Here is an 18,531-nt window from a genome sequence, read left to right as displayed (position 1 = left end):
TGGGAGTTTCTTGAATCTCAAGGGTAATACTGTAGCAGGCTGCAGAGGGAGGGGGAAGCCGGACATTCGGGTGGTCTTTTTTTTTTGTACAATCCAAAGTTCCCCAGGAAATCCCCCACTATAATATAGTTTGATGATATCCTCTGGACAGAGTCATAACTAGTTAATGTTGTGCCCGAGGCAAGAATATAAAATTACACCCCCCATACTTTCATTTTGCAGAGGAAGGCAATGGCAAACCACCTCTTAGTATCTTGCCTTGAAAACCCTACTGGGTTTCCATAAGTCTGCTTGATGACACTTTACACTCACATGCATTCATAGTAGTTCTTTTTGGTAAAAAGATAAATATATAAATAACAAGAGTAACAACATCACAACATTTATTTTAGTCATGATATACTTTTCCTTCGCCCCTCAGCTTTGTGCACCTGAGGCCTCGGCCCTTGTTGCAGCTCCGACTCTGGAACTAGATTGCTCTCTAACCCTGCCGTCTTTCTTTCCTTCCCATTATCTGAAATCCTAAACTCTTCTTAGATGTTCTTTATTTCCACTTCTACATTAATGTCATACCTCCAACTGTGGAAAGGGAATTATTTTTTCTGCCTTTTCTGTGGAAAAGGGAATCACCTAGTGGCAAGAAAGAAAAAGGTTTATTTCACAGATCTTTATAAAAATGTTGATGAAACTGAAGCTTGCCATTAAAGCAAGGTTATATATAGTCATGCACATGAACTTACTGATTTGGCACATATTCTGCTTACTAGTCACAAGCAGGGAGTCATTCAGTAAACTATTCAGATGTGCCTAATTTGTACGATTAGTTCCTTCTCACATGATTACACTCCTACTTCTCAGTGTGTGTGTGTCCCCATCTGCTGCTGTTTCAAATGTTCAAAAATGACATTGTGAGATGGGGTGGTCCAGCACAGGCAGTGGAGAGTGAAGGCTGCTGGCACACAGAAAGGGGCTTGCCCCCGCAGTTGCTTCCTCTTCCTCGCCACTGGAGGGGCCAGTTGTTTTCTGCCTCCAACCTGCAGATGCCTCAGACCTGGAAGGGAAGCTACTACTTTACCCAACTCCTCCTCTTAAAATATCATTCCCTGAACTCTCTCTTCTCTCTGAGTTGCTGGCTCGGAAAGACGAGTGAACCCAACTTTGTCCTTGGCTTGGAACGAGGGAGCTTAAATAGCTCCTCACAGCCCCTGAAAACCCCTTCCTTGGGATCCATGTCTCAAGGGACAGTCCAGTCCTGTAGGGTTCCCCCCCCTTCCTTTCTGACAAGGCCAGGGGCCTACCAGTGCCCCTTGTGCTTTGCCGATCACTTGCTTCCTCCCTGACGGACCCTTCTGAGTCACCATTGGCCCCTGTGGGCATGGCCTGGCTGGCTGGCCTGTGGTAGACCTCATGGAGCTATCAGCAGGTCTCACACCCTGTTCCCCACTGCCAAGCTAGGAGACCAAGTGAGGGTCCTGTTGCCAGCTGTAATCTGTTATTGTGATCATTTCTTAAACAGATGCCACTGACTGCACAGATATAAAAAAACAGATCATGTCTCTGGTGTTTGTCATGTATTTGACAGCACAGACCAGCAATTCTGTGCTTTATGGAGATGAAGCTATTCTGTGCCTTACCCAAGTCAGCCCCCAGTAACCAGTCATGAACTCAGAGGATACATACCTCTTCTCCAGCAACTGAGGTCATTTAGGGAACAATCTTAAATAGATCCATTCAGAAGTCCTATTTTATTCCACGGGGCTTATTCCTAGGCAAATATTCTTAGAATTGCAGTCAGGTTAGTTCTTAGACTGGGCAAAAGCAGCCACAAGGTACAATGGCCTAAAAAGCATCCGGCTGTCCTCGACCAGGGCCAGGGACTTTTCAGCTCTGGCCCTGGCCGGGTGGAACACTATGCCCAGTGAGATTTGGGCCCTGCAGGACTTAAAGCAATTCTACAGGGCCTGTAAAACTGAGTTGTTCTGTCAGGCATATGGTTGAGGACAGTGATGGTTTTCCATCTGACTGGCCTCCCCTCCTTCTCACCTCTCCACCTCTGCTGTTCCCGCTAATGATATGTTATTGCTGCTTATGTTTTATTATTATAGATGTATTGTTTGCTGCTATAGTCGAGGGTGCCTGGTTTTATTAGTGTAAATGTTATTTAATTTATGGATTGGTTTTAAATTGTTTTAAAAGGTTGTGAACTTCTCTGAGCCTGGCTTTGGCCAGGAAAGGGCAGCCTATAAATGCAATAAATCTAATCAAATAAAAATCAATATTTTTATTTTTATGTGCAGTGTCATATTTATTATCTCTGTCAACGTATTAGGCTTCACAAAAGGGGGGAGGTTTCCTGTGAATGCATAAGGCATTGTCTTCAAAAGTAATAGGCACCTCTTCCCATGGAGTATGATGCTACGGATCTTGTGCAATTACTTGAAAACTGTTTCCAATGCTTTTAAGTGAACTATTTGATGGAAATGTGCCTAGCACACAATGACCTGCGATATAGCTGAACACCTGGGAAGTTCAGAAGACATTTCATCTGGAGAAATATAAAGTATTTGTTTTTTCACCAAGGTTTTTCAAACATTTTCTTGACAATTCATATTTGCTGGTCTGCAGGCTCAATCAGAGAGGAGAGCGCTCTTCCAAGACAGTAAATGCAGTGCTGGGAAGTAATAACAGGATAGAGGGGCTTTGGCCTTCATTCTCTACTTATAGGCCTTAATTAAATGTATTTACAATATTTATAACCTACTTTTTGCTCTATCAGTGGGCCTTCTGGGAGCATCTGGTTGGCCATTGTGTGAAATAGGAGTATAGACCAGAGATGAACCATTGGTTGGAACCACTATAGCTGCTCTATAGCTGACCCTTTCCCCGTTAGTGAACACATACAACCACAGTTAATTAGCATAAAGATTCTTATTTTACAGATCAGATTCTAGGAAGTTCTTCAACAAGGATTCTTGTTTTTGTATTGCATCATGTTACATATTTTGAATATAATTGTGCATCAGGCCTTGAACTGGATAGCCCAGGCTAACCTGATCTCGTCATCTCAGAAGGGTTGACCCTGGCAAGTATTTGGACGGGGGAGACCTCCAAGGAATACCAGGATCGTGACACAGAGGCAGGCAATGGCATACCATGCCTGAATGGCTCTTGCCTGGAAAACCCCACCAGGGGTCACTATAAGTCAGATGTGATTTGATGGCAAAAAAAAGTGCTTCAGGGGTATGCTTTACATCAATATCTCTTTTTTGAAACTTCAAACATCGTCAAATATACACACACACTCTCTGTGTCCACCAATTCGTATTTTTCTACACCTAACCTTTAAGCTTGCCTCCAAAACACTCAAGTGGTTCTGTAGCAAAGGACTGGCCTCTTGTAACTTCATACACCTCTGTGATGTGTGTTTACGCATAAGTATCCCCAACAAGGAGCTTCCTTCCAAGTAAATGTTCACAAGAACTGCAGCCCTGCAACCCACTCAGTCCTATTCGTGCTTATCGGAAATAAGTTTGGTTGGGTCTAACTGGGCTTACTCCAAAGTAGGAGTAGGCTTGATTCAAGCGGGGCATCCGTGTCAGTTAAGTTTCAGCAAGTATTACCAGGAGGCTTGTGTGGCAGCCTAATAAGTTTTTATCTTGCATAGTATTAAAGGGGCAGGAACTCCGTCCTCCTTTGCAACGGATCCATCCTACCGGTCCGTGGCGTTACTTTAGGAACGAAGCGGTATTCACCCTGATATCACTAGTTCTGTTGCAAGATTTTTGGCGGAGGTGATGTCGCTCAAACATCAAAACAAAACAAGCATGTAAGCTGCGAGTTGAATGATGAAACAAATTTTGTGATTTCAATGAGGCTGGTACAGGGGGAATATATTGTTATGGTATTAGTGATGCTATGTTTAGTAATTGTTTTCTACTGTGTTTTAACCTTAAGTATACGTTGGGTATTATATGATCCTAAACTATATCTATTGAATAAAACTCCGGATAACATTGACAAGGATCAACAAGATATGCTAAAATACTTAATTATAGCTGCAAGAGTAGTTTTAGCATCTTTATGGAAAACAAATAGAATACCACAAATCGAGATTTGGATTGATAAAGCATACGAATACATAACAATGGCACAGTTAACTGAAACATTACAGAAAGATACCCAACAACGAAATAGAGACAAATGGAAACCCTTCTATGAATACATAAAAACCAAAAATAATAATATAACCTTATGAGACTCAGCAGATTCATACTTGAGATCAAACTTAATCAGTTAATAATGTAAGGTACTATGACACTTTACAAAGGGGCAGTACTACTAAATATATTAACGCTGTATAATATCTATGTATTTATTTATATATGTATATATATATTTTCTTTTTTTTTACCCCATTACCCATTTTTCCTTCTGTATCCCATTTACTATTAAAAACCAATAAAAATATTTATTTTAAAAAAGTATACGTTGGGTGTTGTAAATTGATGATTTGGTGTTGTATTATGTATTATTGTTATGGTTAAGCTCAAGACCTTTGGTCAAAGGAGCTAGTAAATAAATGGAATGGAACGAAGCGGCATCATCCTTCGACCTCCGGCCGCTCTCCTGTGACCTTCTTCAGGCTGTGCATACAACAACTCTGCTCGAAGCCAAGCAGAATCTTTCAGAGATCGACCAAGAGCAGCCTCTGGGTGCAGCGATTCTCCTTTTGAAAAGCATTTCTACCACCCCACAAGTGGGCCACTTATGCACGGGAGGTTTTGCCTTGGATTTGCATTGCCACTCTCTAGATCACTGGTTCCCAACCGGGGGTCCGTGGACCCCCAGGGGTCCGCAAGAACTAAATTAAGGTCCGCGAAACAAAGTTATAAACCCATAATAAATTAATATTTTCAATTAAAAGTTCTCTATTATAAAAATATATATATTCAAATATAATTCTAAGTTTAATGTTTAACTAACAGTTATGATTAAAGTTTATTTTCAAATTCCCGGAATTTTTATTTTGAACCTTGGGGTCCCTGCACCGAACCAAAAAGTCCTAGTGGTCCCTGGTCAAAAAAAGGTTGGGAACCACTGCTCTAGATGCACATTTTTTCCAATCCGACTTCTCAAATCTCAACAATAAGCAGAGTTTTGAAAATTCAGATGAGGAAAACGTGCATCCAGAGAAGAGCAAATCCGAGGCAAAACCTCCCGTGCATAAGTGGCCGACTTGCACAGGAGAGCGGATCCAGCTGCACACCCGGGAGTGAGTTCTATTCACCCCCGAGGCCTCTCTCTTCTCCCGCGCCTTGACAAAGCAGCTCCGCCCCGCCCGCTTTTTTTCTCAATGGCAGCCGGCGAGGTTTGAAAGCCGCCGAACCCACCATTCAGCGGCCGGGCAGAACGCGCCGGGAGGAATCCGATTGGCTCAACCGAAGAAAGCTGGAACGCCGGAGACTTCCGAGGCCCGCCAATCACCATCCCCTGTCGTCTCTGGCTAACCGACGGGGCAGGGGGAGAAGGTGGTGGCAGGTTTGAATGTTCCAAAGAAAAGTTGGGAGAGAACAAAAAAGATCTTGGGGGGAAAAGAAAGCGAGTCCCTCGGAGAGAGGTATGTGAAAAGGATCTTTGCGTTGCAGCCCTAGTGACTGTAGATGCGGTAACTATTAATAAAACCAAATCAAACCTTTATTGGCACAGATCATTCAAACACTGTATTCAGTGATTAAAAGACAATCCTTGTTAACTATTAATAGTTTTCAGTACTGCCTCTTACCTATCTATAACTAAGGCTATGGTTTTCTGTGTTGAGCGCATGCAATGTCACACATTAGTATTGTTTACAGTGGATACAGGCCACGGTTAAGTACTTTAAGGCTGCAAGACGATGTGCGCTTGCCAGCATGTGAGTGCTACTGAGCTCAATTTACTTTTGAGTAAGCATGGTTAGGATGCTGTGACAGTTCTCCTAATGATCTTAGTGGGAAGGTCAAGCATATGGTATTTTCCTTTGAGGGGGATTTTTTAAATGTTTATCTTTGAATTGATTATGTTTCATATTATGTCCCTTTATGCTGTTTAAAATATAACGTGCTAGACTATCTGTGTAAGTCCATGCAGAATGGCTCCAGTCTGATTTCTTTGATTTCAATGGGCTTAGACTGCAGCAATTGCATAGAATTATACACTTTATATTATGCTAAACATAATCATGCAGGTAGAAATGTTAGACGTTTTTTATTTAGAAATTTATAAATATAATTCAGTATTTTAGTGGTCAAACAGTGTACAGCCTTGGGTTAAAAATACATCCACTTGCATGAAGATGGGAGATGAAGGAAGTGTCTGAGAAGACATCAAGGGTGTCCAGTAGCCCCTTAAAAGGCTAACAAAATGTATTTTAGTCTGCAAGGCACTCCTGGATTCTTGTGTAATTTTGCTACTTCACATTAACACAGCTACCACTCTGCAAAGGGGGCTAAATGTGTCTGGTTCACTAGAAGCCAAAAGCATGCAAAAAGGTTTGCCTCTCTCTCTCTCTTTCTGAAGAATATTTGTTTATCACTTAATTCTACCAAGTTTACTGAATTGTGAACCTGCAGGCATGGGGTGGGTTTAATTTTGTGCATAGACACAGTACCAGCATGCATCTTCCTCAGTGCCCTAACTTACCACAAAGGGCTGTTGTGAGTAGAGTTACCAGCAACCTGGAGGGGGAAAAGTCTTGCCCTTTTAATAGAGGCTTAATGTGTGGAAATGGGCAGGTTTTGTTTTTCATGGCATGGCAGTAAACAACATCCCTTGGTAAATAACATCCCATGAAGCCTCTGTTATAGGGGAAGGGCATTTTTGCTCCAGGTTGTTGGCAGCTTTAGTTGTTAGGAGTGTGGTGAAATGCCTTTCACCCCAGCAGTTTAGTGCCAAAATTTACTGTCCCATTGGGTAATTGCTGGGTGGACACTCTGTGCAGACACAGAGGCTATACAGTGCACAGACCTGAGACACACCTTTGTGGGGACAGGAAGAGAAGGGGGTTCTGCTTGGACAGGCAGAAAATCGAACTGGTTGAGGAAGGAAGGAGGTTGTTTTTGCACATACTGTCAATAAGACACTAGGTTAATCTAAGCAGGGGGTTGGACTAGATGGCCTGTATGGCCCCTTCCAACTCTGTGATTCTATGATAGGAGGAAAAGGCCATCACAGATCAGGAGAGCAGCTATAAGCGCGTAGTCCTGAGAAAGCAAGGGATGATCCCTGAATACTGACCCAAGATGATGAATGAGTCAAAGTGAATGCAACTTAAAGTTCTGGATAGCCTCTATCTCATTTTCATTTTAAGAGATAAGTACATTTGTTAGGCTTTCAGATGCCACAGGACTCTTTGACCTATTTGTCACAGATGCAGTTAGGGTTGCCAACCTTCAGGAGGGGCCTGGAGATCTCCTGCTATTATAATAAATCTCCAGGCAATAGAGATCAGTTCCCCTGGATAAAATGGCTGCTTTGGAGGGTGGACTTTAAGGCATTGTACCTTTCTGAAGCCCCTTCCCTTCCCAAATCTTGCCCTCCCCAGGCTCTACCTCACCCCAGATCTCCAGGTATTTCACCACTCAGAGCTGGCGAATCTAGATGCAGTAAACCAGGGTCTAGACTCCCGTCACTTTCGGATTAAGGACTGCTCTTCCATATTCAGAAAGAAACGAAAGAATCTTCTGCACATAGAAAACTAGCTGTCAGGGAGAACAACACTCGCTTAGTCTTTTCCATGGCATGCTAGTTTTCTACATGTAGTTTTCTACATGTGCTGCATGCAAAGATCTCAGCGCAGATGGTTGGCGCTATGTTATGTTCCCAGATGGTTGAATAAAGCGGAGGGGGGGGGGGCTCAAAGAGTTTGAGAAACCCTGAGGGCCGGCGTGGTGTAGTGGTTACGAGTGGTGGACTCTAATCTGGAGAACTGGGTTTGATTCCCCACTCCTCCACATGAAGCCTGCTGGGTGACCTTGGGCCAATCACAGTTCTTTCGGAACTCTCTCGGCCCCACCTACCTCACAAGATGCCTGTTGTGGGGAGAGGAAGGGAATGTGATTGTAAGCTGCTTTAAGACTCCTTAATGTAGAGAAACACGGGATATGAAAACTTTCTCTTCTGCATTGAACCAGCAGGTGTGGAAAATATGTGCAACACTTAAATATATGTTTACATTTTATTACTTGTCCCCTGGAGACCATAATATGACCAGAAACTCAGTTGTTTTGCTTTCCAGATGCTGTAAAATAGCAGTATAAAGAAAATTTAACCTGTTATTAGACCTGAAGGTATAATTTCTGTGTCTAGAGGGCAAGACTTTAGGGGACATTGGTATGCATCTTATTTGCATTAAAGATCTTTCACAACCTGGGCTGAAATTAGACGTTATGCTGCCAAAACTACAAATAGTGGCCAACATTACCCCAGTGTTTTGGTTTATCAGATGTTATGGGGGAGAGAGAGAGAAGGAAGAAATGCAAGAGTACTGCTTCTAATGGCAGCCTTGTGATCTTCATAACATAAAGCCAGAGTTGTTCTATGGTCACAATAATAAAATAATTAGAAACCTTTAAAATAGTTTAAAGAGCAATATAATTTAAAAAGCAATATAATTTAAAAAGTTCAATAATAATACTAAAAAAGTTCTTCAGTTAAATGACATAATTATTGTATTCAGTTGCTGGATTGTCAAATTTTAATAAGAAGAGTTGGTTTTTATACCCTTCTTTCCTCTATCTTTAAGGAGTCTCAAGGCAGCTAACAATCATCTTCCCTTCCCCTCCCCACAACAGACACCTTGTGAGGTAGGTGAGGCTGAGAAAGTTCTGAGAGAACTGTAACTAGCCCAAAGTTACCCCGCTGGCTACATGTGGAGGAGTGAGGAAAACCAACCCGGTTCACCAGATGAGAGTCTGCTGCTCTTAACCACTACACCAAGCTGTTTTTCAGATCTGGAGAAGCCTAATAGTGATCTTTTTAATTAAAAAAATGAGCAAGAGAGAGAAAACTTTGGAAGGCTAGGTGGCTGAATGTAATGACCATTTTTTAGGTGGCATCTACATGTAAATTCATAATGGGAAGCAAACAACCCTGTAAGGCTGGTCATTTTTTATCATCCAGCATCATGGTGAGGCAAATCTATACCATGCCCCTTTAACCTCACATTCTTGATCAGTTGTGGGGGCTTAGTGTTGTTACCTTCAACATGACTGGATGCTGCAGTGACGTTACCCTGTGGTCTGAGGTGACTACAAGCAGCGACCACATGGTAATTATGAATCTGTAGTTGCATGATTTAGCCATAGGATAACAAAAATGATGTGGCATGTGAAAAAATCAGATGTACTTAGAGAAGAAATGCTAACCGGTATAAGCAGATTTTTAAAGAAGATAAATAAGAGAAGTGTGGAACAATGACCACAATGCAAAGCAGTGACTGTACTAAATGGTGTGGTAATATTGGCATCCACCTTTCCGAGAATCATAGAGTGGGAAGGGACCACCAGGGTCATCTAGTCCAACCCCCTGCCCAATGCAGGAAATTAACAACTACCTCCCCCGCCCACATCCCCAGTGACCCCAACCCTCTCCCCACCATGCAGGATCCCACAATCAAAGCACTCCCGACAGATGGCCATCCAGCCTCTGCTTAGAGACCTCCAAAGACAGGGACTCTACCACCCTCCTGGATGGTTCAGGCTTGCCTCTCCCAGATCTTGTAAGCTAAGTAGGGTCAGCCCTGGTTAGTACTTAGATGGGAGACCAGGGTTGCAATCAGAGGCAGACAATGGCAACCTCTGTTCGTCTCTTACCTTGAAAATAACATGGGGTCATCATAAGTGGGCTGCAACTTGATAGCCCTTTACACAACCAATGTTGGTATCTGTTTTGGGGAGTTATGAATTCTCATCTTAAAAAACTCAGAGCAGACCAGGACATATTTCAATTCACTAGCAATATATTTTGGAACGAATAACAATAAGAATGGCTGCTGAGAACATCCTGATGACATTTCTTTGGCATCAGGTAATATTATTTTCCCTCCAGCTGCATGACCACTTCATGCACCATTGTTCTGAATGGACAAACCGAATAGTTTCATAGCCGTTTAGTTATTATATAGCTAAGCAATAGTTCTAAAACACATATCACCTTTTAGTGCCATGAAATAAACTTAACAAGTCTAAATAGTTGTCTTTTTAATATTTTTTTTTGTATGTTTAGATATTAAAGGGGGAAACTTGGTTGAGAAATGAGCTGGGCTGTGGAAGAATGGAAAGAAGGCCTCTCCACAAGGGTCCTGCACAAGATTCAAGAACTTGAAAGTCAACACGAGAAGCTCAAAAAGGAGCGACAGCAAAGACAGTTTCAGCTTGAATCTCTGGAGGCAGCTTTGCAAAAACAGAAGCAGAAGGTAGTATAACTATGAAGATGAGCTGATTTTAAATATGACTGGTATCATGTTATAATGAGAGGTTAAAATAGATATGCTCAAAATGGTTCCTTCTAGCAATTGTTTCTTGCTAGACAATTTGATGGCTCATACTTGAACATAGAAGGCTACAGTGGCCAGAGCTTTTATAAATGCGACTGGGAAGTGATTTATTTCTTAATATTCTACCTTTCCCAAAAGAGGCTTAAAGCAGCTATGTAAAAAAAAAAAGTTAAAATAATTAAGTGGGGGCGCTGAGTTCTCCATCAGTCTCTTGCACTATTAAAACATCTGTGTCTGGCTGCTGGTAGGAGCAATAATAGAGGAACCATTATTGCGGTCTTCCTGTAACTGCTGTTCAGCAAATGTATAGAAAATATCTTTTAACTCCCTGAATTAAAAGTCCTTGTTGAGTCAGAAGGACTGCTGGTGATCGCTAGGCACATTGTCCCGGGTCAACAATTAATGTCGTTCAGCATAACCGAGGAGTTGTTTGTTACAGCAAAAGGTATTGAGACAATTCTTGAAAACATCCCTCCTAAATGTAAACAAAAATCCCTCGTGTAAGCAAAATTTACTCCAAAAAAGTGTGTGTGTTGGGGGGGGGGGATCACCCCTCTCCCAAACATTCTGATATTGAATGTTGTTGCTTATTCTGATTAGGTTGAAAATGAAAAAACGGAAGGGGCAACACTGAAAAGAGAAAACCAGAGCTTGATTGAGCTGTGTGACAACCTTGAAAAAACCAGGCAGAAGCTTTCTCATGAACTTCAGGTGAAAGAATCACAAGTGAGCTTTCAAGAAGGGCAGCTCCTTTCAAGCAAGAAACAGGCTGAAAGGCTAGAGCAGGAACTGAAAAGGTGAGACACTCTTCCCTGAGCAAGAGCTGCTCTCCTTTTAGAACATGGCTTTGTTGGCGTGAGCCTCCAGGTATTCAAACTGTGTTTAGTGATTTACGTTGTTTGTAGTCCACCTTTCTCATTGAGACTCAGGGCAGATTACATAGTGTAAGTCAATGTAATCAATAAGAAGGGACATCTAATAAGTGGTGTAATAGGAGGAGATCAGTAAAGGCTTCCCTGAAGGACAACTTTGTCACCGCTGCTTATCCCCTTTTGGAGTGCATGGCTTCAAGGGAGTGTTTTCTGTTGCGCTGCTGAGACCCAAACAGGTCTGGCTAGTACTCCACAGAATCCAGCTTTTCCTGAGCACATGTTTTCAGAGGTTCTGTAGCAACCACCCAAAGATTCTGCCGGTGGGGACGTCAACATGGTACAGCTACTGCAAGGATCAAACATTTCTTAAGAACTTTAGGTCCATATTCGTTATTGTCAAGTGACTTTTTTGTCCTTCTGTTTTTATTTTATTTTTAATAGATACAAATCGGAACTAGAAAGAAGTCAGCAAACCCTTGTTGCAGGGGATTCATCTGTCAGTAGCACACCACAGAAGAACTTCACTGTTCCTTCTACTCCATGTCACAGTGGTAAAATTGTTTATCTAATAACTGTAAGAATAGCAGGTGGATTTTTTTGTTTTCAATCAACAATTAATGGAATTTTGCTCTTATGGCCAAAGGTCACCTGTGTTATTTATTGAGTTCCATTTCCATCCTGATTAAAACTGCACATTCTGTATTGTAAAGGGCATTTTGTAATTCAGAGGGCTATGATTTTATAGACTTCATTATTTAGAATAATATATGTAAGTGGCAACGTTATTTAGAATAATACATGTAAATGGCCTGCCCTGTCAGTCGGTTAAGATGTTTCAGTTTTGCCTTCACAGATGCCAGGTTTGAAGAACTGCAAGCAAAATATGAGAAAGAAGTTGAGGAAAAGAAAAAACTGGAGGCAGAACTGAAGAGTGTGAAATCTCATGTAAGCTAACATTGTACGGCTCTGCCTAAAAGACTCGTACCCAATACTTAGTTTAGAATGAGAAACAGGGCAAAGTGCAGTTTTTCAAAAAACAGCTAAACAAAATCTGACAAATCCTGGGGCATAGCCTTGACTGGCAGACCCGTTATATAATATTGTAAATTCCTTGTTTTGGCAGGTGGTGCATATTTCTGACTCTCCTCAAAAGCTGCAACTTAAGAGAACGACCTGTCCGGTTTGGTCCAGCTCACTGTAGTCCTGAGCCCAGAACTCTGATCATTCAGCCAGTGCACAGAGAATGATTGTGCAGTCGGCAGCTTGTCCGCAATGTGCCTACATAAGAGGGAGTGGACACATGCACACTTCCTCCACACGTAGGCACAGCGCTGACAAGTGCGGGGTGGCAGCCCCGGTGCATCTGTGCCCACTCTCCCTTTCTGCACATTGACTGAATGTGCAGAAGGATTGTGCTCCCAGGGCTTCTACTGAATTCTTTTTCTCTGAAAAATCTTCCATATTGACTTTTGTCAGCTTGCAGCGATGGAAACAAAAAAAAAAAGGGGGGGGGAACCCAACCTATAAACAAAGCTGGGTACCCAAAGGTTGGGTGGGAAAGAATTCAGTTGTATATAGAAATGTGTTTATTTTAAGGCACTAATGCTTCGGCCGGGGAGGGTGGGCTATAAATCACAAAATAAGTAAAACATAAAAAAATTACATTAAAAGAAAGCACAAATGGCAACTAATACAGATTGATATATTGAAACCACAATAATAGTGGCACTAGCGCAGGGGTGGGGAACCTTTTTTCTGCCAAGGGCCATTTGCATATTTATAACATCGTTCGGGGGCCATACCGGGTGTAGATCTCCTGGTGGGGTGGGGGGAGAAGCTAGGGTTGCCAGGTCCTCTTCACCACTGGCGGGAGGTTTTGGAGGTGGAGCCTGAGGAGGGCGGGGTTTGGGGAGGAAGACTGCATAGCCACGGAGCCCAATGGCCAAAGGGGCCATTTTCTCCAGGGGAACTGATCTCTATTGGCTGGAGATCAGTTGTAATAGCAGGAGATCTCCAGCCACCACCTGGAAGTTGGCAACCCTAGGGGAGGCTATGCAGAGAAGGCTTGGAGGGTGCCTCTGCTCTCCCAGATCTTCCCCCTCTTCCCAGGTTGGAGGGCAGCCAGCAGTGGGCCCAGGCAACCGAGGTGCCAGGGGGGTGCAGCTTGCAGCCTGCGGTCGATCTGCAGGGAAGGAAGGGAAGAAAGAAGCAAGGAAAGGAAGGGAAGAAAGAAGCAAGGAAGGAAAGAATGAATGAATGAAGGAAAGAAGGACAGAAAGAAGGAAGGAAGCAGGGAAAGAAAGAAGGAAAGAAAGAAAAGGGAAGGAGAGAAAAAGAAAAACAGAGAAAGAGGTGGGGAGAAAGAAAGAGTCAGAAAAAGAGGAAAGAAAGAATAGAAGAGTGACAGAAAAAGGAAGAAAAGAGAGAAAAGCCTTCACACACACAGCCGGCTCCATGCGACCGGACTTCAGCCTTCCCACCTCCCCCACCCCGTCCACAAAAGTCCTCCACCTGATCGGCTCCCACGTGCATGCTCGCCGCCGGGAGCGGCTAGCTTTTTCCTCTTCTTTCCCCCTCCCTCAGCTGCGAGAGAGGTTTAAACTGTTGTGCTGTGGCATGCAGGAACGCTTAACCTTCCCTTGGGGGAAGCGTCTTTCTCCCCCCTCCTCTCCCCGATTAACAGCTGACAGTTGGCGAGAGGGGGTTTAAAGGGGCCACAGTGTTCCTGCACGCTGCGGCTTCAGGGAGGGCCGTGCTGAGCTGTGTTTCTGTGGCAGGGCCCTGGAGCTCCCGAGGGCCACTGAAAATGGCCTTGGGGGCGGGCCTGACGTTCCCCATCCCTGCACTAGCTCCTTAAAATAAATACATTTCTATATACAATTGAGTTCTTATCCACCCAACCTTTGGGTACCCAGCTTACAGTGATGGCCGGTACCTGAGTTGGCTTTAAAAGGGGATTAGACAAATTCACAGATCATAGGTCTATTGGCCACTGTTAGCCATGATGACTGAACGGAGCCTCCATACTTAAAAGCTCTTAACAGTGGTTGGGGCAACAGGGGGGAAGCTTCAGCCTCTGCTTTCTGTTTGTAGGCCTTCTGGGAGCATCTGTTGGCCACTGTTTGAAACAAGATACTGAGCAATTTCTCTCTGTTTTTTAAAAGAAACCCAATCCCTTGCTTCTTCAAAGCACCGTGAGTCGCAGAGAAATTGCTCGGCAACAAGCTTCATCATCTGTGTTCTCGTGGCAACAAGAGCAAACGCCAAGCCACCCTCCATCCAGTGCTCAAGAAGCTCCTGTCAGCAGTGGGTCGCATTTTCCTTGGGAACTTGGGTCAACTCCTAGCCATCAGGATCGAAAATCAGCAAAGAAAGACTTTGCCAACAGCATCTTGGACAACAGCAAGGACTCAGCACTCATCGATGAGATGAAAATACAGAACCAAGGTAGTTTGCGAGGTGTCCTCAGCCCTGTTCCTACATTTTGCACCTTAGTAATTTTTTTGCTATAACAGAATAACATATCTTTGCAATGCTAACACAAGAATGGCGGGTCGGTACTCGTAGCCAATCCCAAATACTTAATGCTGCTGCAATAAGTCTCAGAATCGGTATGATTGATTTTTAAAAATCATCTTGATCCAGGAAATAGGGAAGCTTATCAATTAGTAATTTCACAACAGATGTGTTCTACAAAGCAAAACATTCACTTTGAAAACTCTTGTGCTGAGATTATTATTATACAAAAAACCCCACCCCTGATCCTGAAAAAGTCTCAGGTATGCGCAAGCGCTGTTATATTAACCATATTCTTTTAATGCACAGAGTTAAGATCCAGAGTTCAAGAACTGGAGCATAATCTGCAGATTCAGACAAGAGATATGAAATTCCATGTAACAAAACTTCAAGAAACTCAGCTGCAAGTAGAAAATCTGAAAAGGGAATTGACAGAAAAAGGCCAAGCTCTGAACAAGAGTAACAATGAAATAACCAGAATTAGAGCACATCTTGACCAAACTACTGCTCAGGTAAAGTGCTATCTCGACTGTCATGTAGTTGCACTTACAAATCAGTTTCAGACATGCATGTCCACCACATGTTGACAATTGCATGAAGTGATGGCAAATTGGGTATCACAGGCTTGACTTTCATACAATAAAATATCAACTCAGATACAGTATGGCCTTTTATGCATGGTCTGTTTCCGCTGGATCTGCTGCTGTCTCATGGTACATTATTTGCTGTCGAATTCTCAAAATACTATGCACAGGGGCTTTTCCCCAAAAGAAATTCCACGAGTACCCTGTGATCAGTTATGCATCCCCAGTGAAAAATGTGAAGCTTCTGAGTCCCTCCCCCCGTAAACACTGCTTTGTAATTGGCTGTAGTGTATTTTTTAAAAAATACGTCACCAGCCCCGCAGCAGGATTCTTTCATTTTAACTGAACTGAGTGGCCATTTTACAGCCAAAGCAGAAAAGGGTCTGGACAAACACCCCCTCCCAATCTAATTTTCTGGCTATCCCAATGAATGGATCATAACATAAAAACACTCACGCAGTCATTTCCATTTCATCGTTCCATTGGAAATCGTACTCACAAACGGGTTAAAAAAAATACTTTCATGCCTATAGGAGGATGTGTATAAGGGGAGGGTGGGAAATTAGCCTGGCTCTGTTTCATCCCTGAGGTCTGAAAACACTCCCTGTGAAACTGACTGGGTGGGGGGGATCAGCCTGGTTCTGTTCCACCCCAGAGGTCTGAAAGCACTCACTGTGAAACTGACCAGAGGAGGCATATTAGGGGAGGGCAGGAAATCAGAGCATGGGTGTGGGGAGACAAACCCGAAGCAAAACTATGCGCAGGACTGGCTTTTGATTTGGGATTGAGGCAGGCTTTAAATTATTGATAAAACAGCACCCTGAAAACGTGGGGGAGAATGAAAAATCATGCATAATTCCAGTGAAGCACCGAAGTAGTGTGGTGGTGATTGCGATGCAAACTACCCATTTGTAAAAGGCCTGTGTTCCAAGGAGACATGCCAGGTGTTGTCAAATGATGGATTCTTCAGCGAGGGCCACTGATGTGTGAATAGGCCCTTAGTCTTTGAAAAATTTACAGCTAGAAAGATCACCCAATTTGCTCCTCTTCTCAAAGGTGGGATGCCCTATGCAGCAAGAATATATTGGCCATTCAGTGATGTTTCAACATAGCCCTGAAATAAAGTTGCAGAACCTATCCCAAGTATCTTGTTCCAGTGCAAAGCTGGTGTTCTATTGCTTAGAGCATTTTTTTCCCTTCGGAATGTGTAGCTTAAACATCCTGCCTCATCCATCTAACATTCTGCTTCTGTCCTCAGTGGAGAAGGTGAACGCTTAAGTGTTAACCATCTTCCTCAGGTCTAAACTTATTCACAAATAGGTTTCACATATCTAACCCATGTGATTTTTAAATACGCTTTTTGCAGTTTGTTGCAACTGAGGAAAAGATCAAGAGGCTTTCAGAGGAGCTGAACTGTCAGCGACAAAATTCTGAAAGTGTCCGGCGCTCTTCAGAGCAGAAACTAAAAGAAAAGGAAAAAGAATATCAAGAAGTAAGGCACAGCGCAAAGGTTAATGCTACTAAGAAAAGTGGAGGGGATTCATGGGGGTAGAGGGGTGCAAACACTTGGCCCTGTTGCATCTATACTGGACCTTTGTTGCTTCTTATGGGCAAAGTTAGTATGATTTAATTATTTGAGACCAGAGCTTCAATGTGAGGCCTATGGGGTTCCACATTCTATCTCACCGCCCATGCTCTTTAACATCTATATGAATCCACTGGATGAGGTCATCTAAAGATGTGTGCCAATACTCTGATACATCTTATGCTTCCAGCTGATTGAGAAAGGCTAGAAACCCTGAACCATTGCCTGGAGGACGTTTTTTGATAGATGTGGGCTAATAAAGTGAAGTTTAATACCGAAAAATACAGAAGCGCTACTAGTGAGCGGAAGGACTGACCTGGGATTTGAAGGAGCACACCCATAGCTTGATGGTGGTGGTGGACTCAGGTCTATGGATGGATAAGCAGTTGGTGAAGGTGTTCAGGCGTTCCTTTTAACGGCTTCGGCTGGATATCTAGCTGTGACCTTTCCTGGGCAGAAAAGATCTGGCTGCAGTGGTGCATATCCTAGTTACATCTATATTAGGTTACTGCAACACACTCTGAGTGGGGTTACCCTTAAGAAGAAATGAGACCTGAATGCAGAGATCATCGCATGCTGCACGTGTATTGGTATGCGCAAACAGAAGCAAGTGTTTCACCTCTTTTTAGAGTTTGTCTCAACTGTAGCAACTAACATTACAGTAGTTTTTCCTATAGAATTATACCGCAGTTAGACCATAAAGGTTTTAAGAGGAATAGAAATTTCTAAATGTACATATTTGTTTCTGAGGATTTTCTCCCCATTTGCTATCTTCCTAACATTTCTGGTTTTTTCCAAGTCCTCAGTCACTAGATGTTCACCCGTGCTTAAGAGATAATCCATCTATTGTTTATACTGTCCCCCATTAACTTGTATACATGGACCTGGTCTAAAAGACCTATTAAATCTCCACAAGGAAACATATTAAAGCCCCACAAGAAGCTAAAGGGCCTAGACTAGCAAAATACAATTTTTATTCAACTGGTCTCCAAACTATACCAAAAACTTTGATATTTCTGCAGGTTTCCAAAGGTAAGTGGCCACTTACCCTGGAAGAACTGTTCAAAGTTAAACCATTTGCCTTCTGAGCTAGCTTCATGGTTCTTTGGCCATAGGCCTTATTGAGTACATTGTATATGGTATTATTTTTTTCCTCTTGCCAAAAATGTAGATTGTCACCACGGTACACAGGTCTTCAGAGTAAATAACTGGTAAAGTTCTTTCATTCCCCCACCCAGGTTACTAAAACCGGACTCTGATTTTATGATAGTTTAACATCTACTTCTGGGTTATAATCTCCCCCCTCCCTTTGCACCATCATTGTACTAGGAACTGTCTCGCCAGCTGGATCGAGTGAAAACTAAGCTACAAGAGGAACTTCATCAAGCCAAGAACAACTATAGTCTTCTTCAAATGGACCTTGAGAAAGTAGGCATTTTGCAC

The 18,531-nt window shown here is 42.9% G+C and overlaps 1 protein-coding gene across 1 annotated transcript in view; it reads left to right on the top strand.

Annotated features, from left to right (window-relative positions):
* Positions 1 to 5,595: 5,595 nt before the first annotated feature.
* CENPF (centromere protein F) overlaps positions 5,596 to 18,531 on the top strand; it is a 36,966-nt gene continuing 24,030 nt past the window's right edge. Inside the window, exons 1-9 of the mRNA XM_056853070.1 lie at positions 5,596 to 5,656; positions 10,270 to 10,450; positions 11,132 to 11,328; positions 11,845 to 11,954; positions 12,257 to 12,348; positions 14,568 to 14,850; positions 15,229 to 15,431; positions 16,870 to 16,995; positions 18,418 to 18,516. Of these exons, the coding sequence (XP_056709048.1) occupies positions 10,289 to 10,450; positions 11,132 to 11,328; positions 11,845 to 11,954; positions 12,257 to 12,348; positions 14,568 to 14,850; positions 15,229 to 15,431; positions 16,870 to 16,995; positions 18,418 to 18,516 (1,272 nt within the window). The 5' untranslated portion in view covers positions 5,596 to 5,656; positions 10,270 to 10,288. The remainder of the gene's footprint in view (positions 5,657 to 10,269; positions 10,451 to 11,131; positions 11,329 to 11,844; positions 11,955 to 12,256; positions 12,349 to 14,567; positions 14,851 to 15,228; positions 15,432 to 16,869; positions 16,996 to 18,417; positions 18,517 to 18,531) is intronic.

This window comes from Euleptes europaea, chromosome 7 (assembly GCF_029931775.1).
Source record: "Euleptes europaea isolate rEulEur1 chromosome 7, rEulEur1.hap1, whole genome shotgun sequence".
In the NCBI taxonomy this organism is placed as follows: domain Eukaryota; kingdom Metazoa; phylum Chordata; class Lepidosauria; order Squamata; family Sphaerodactylidae; genus Euleptes; species Euleptes europaea.
Note: the sequence above shows the minus strand (reverse complement) of the source record. Positions and strands in the feature narration are given on the sequence as shown.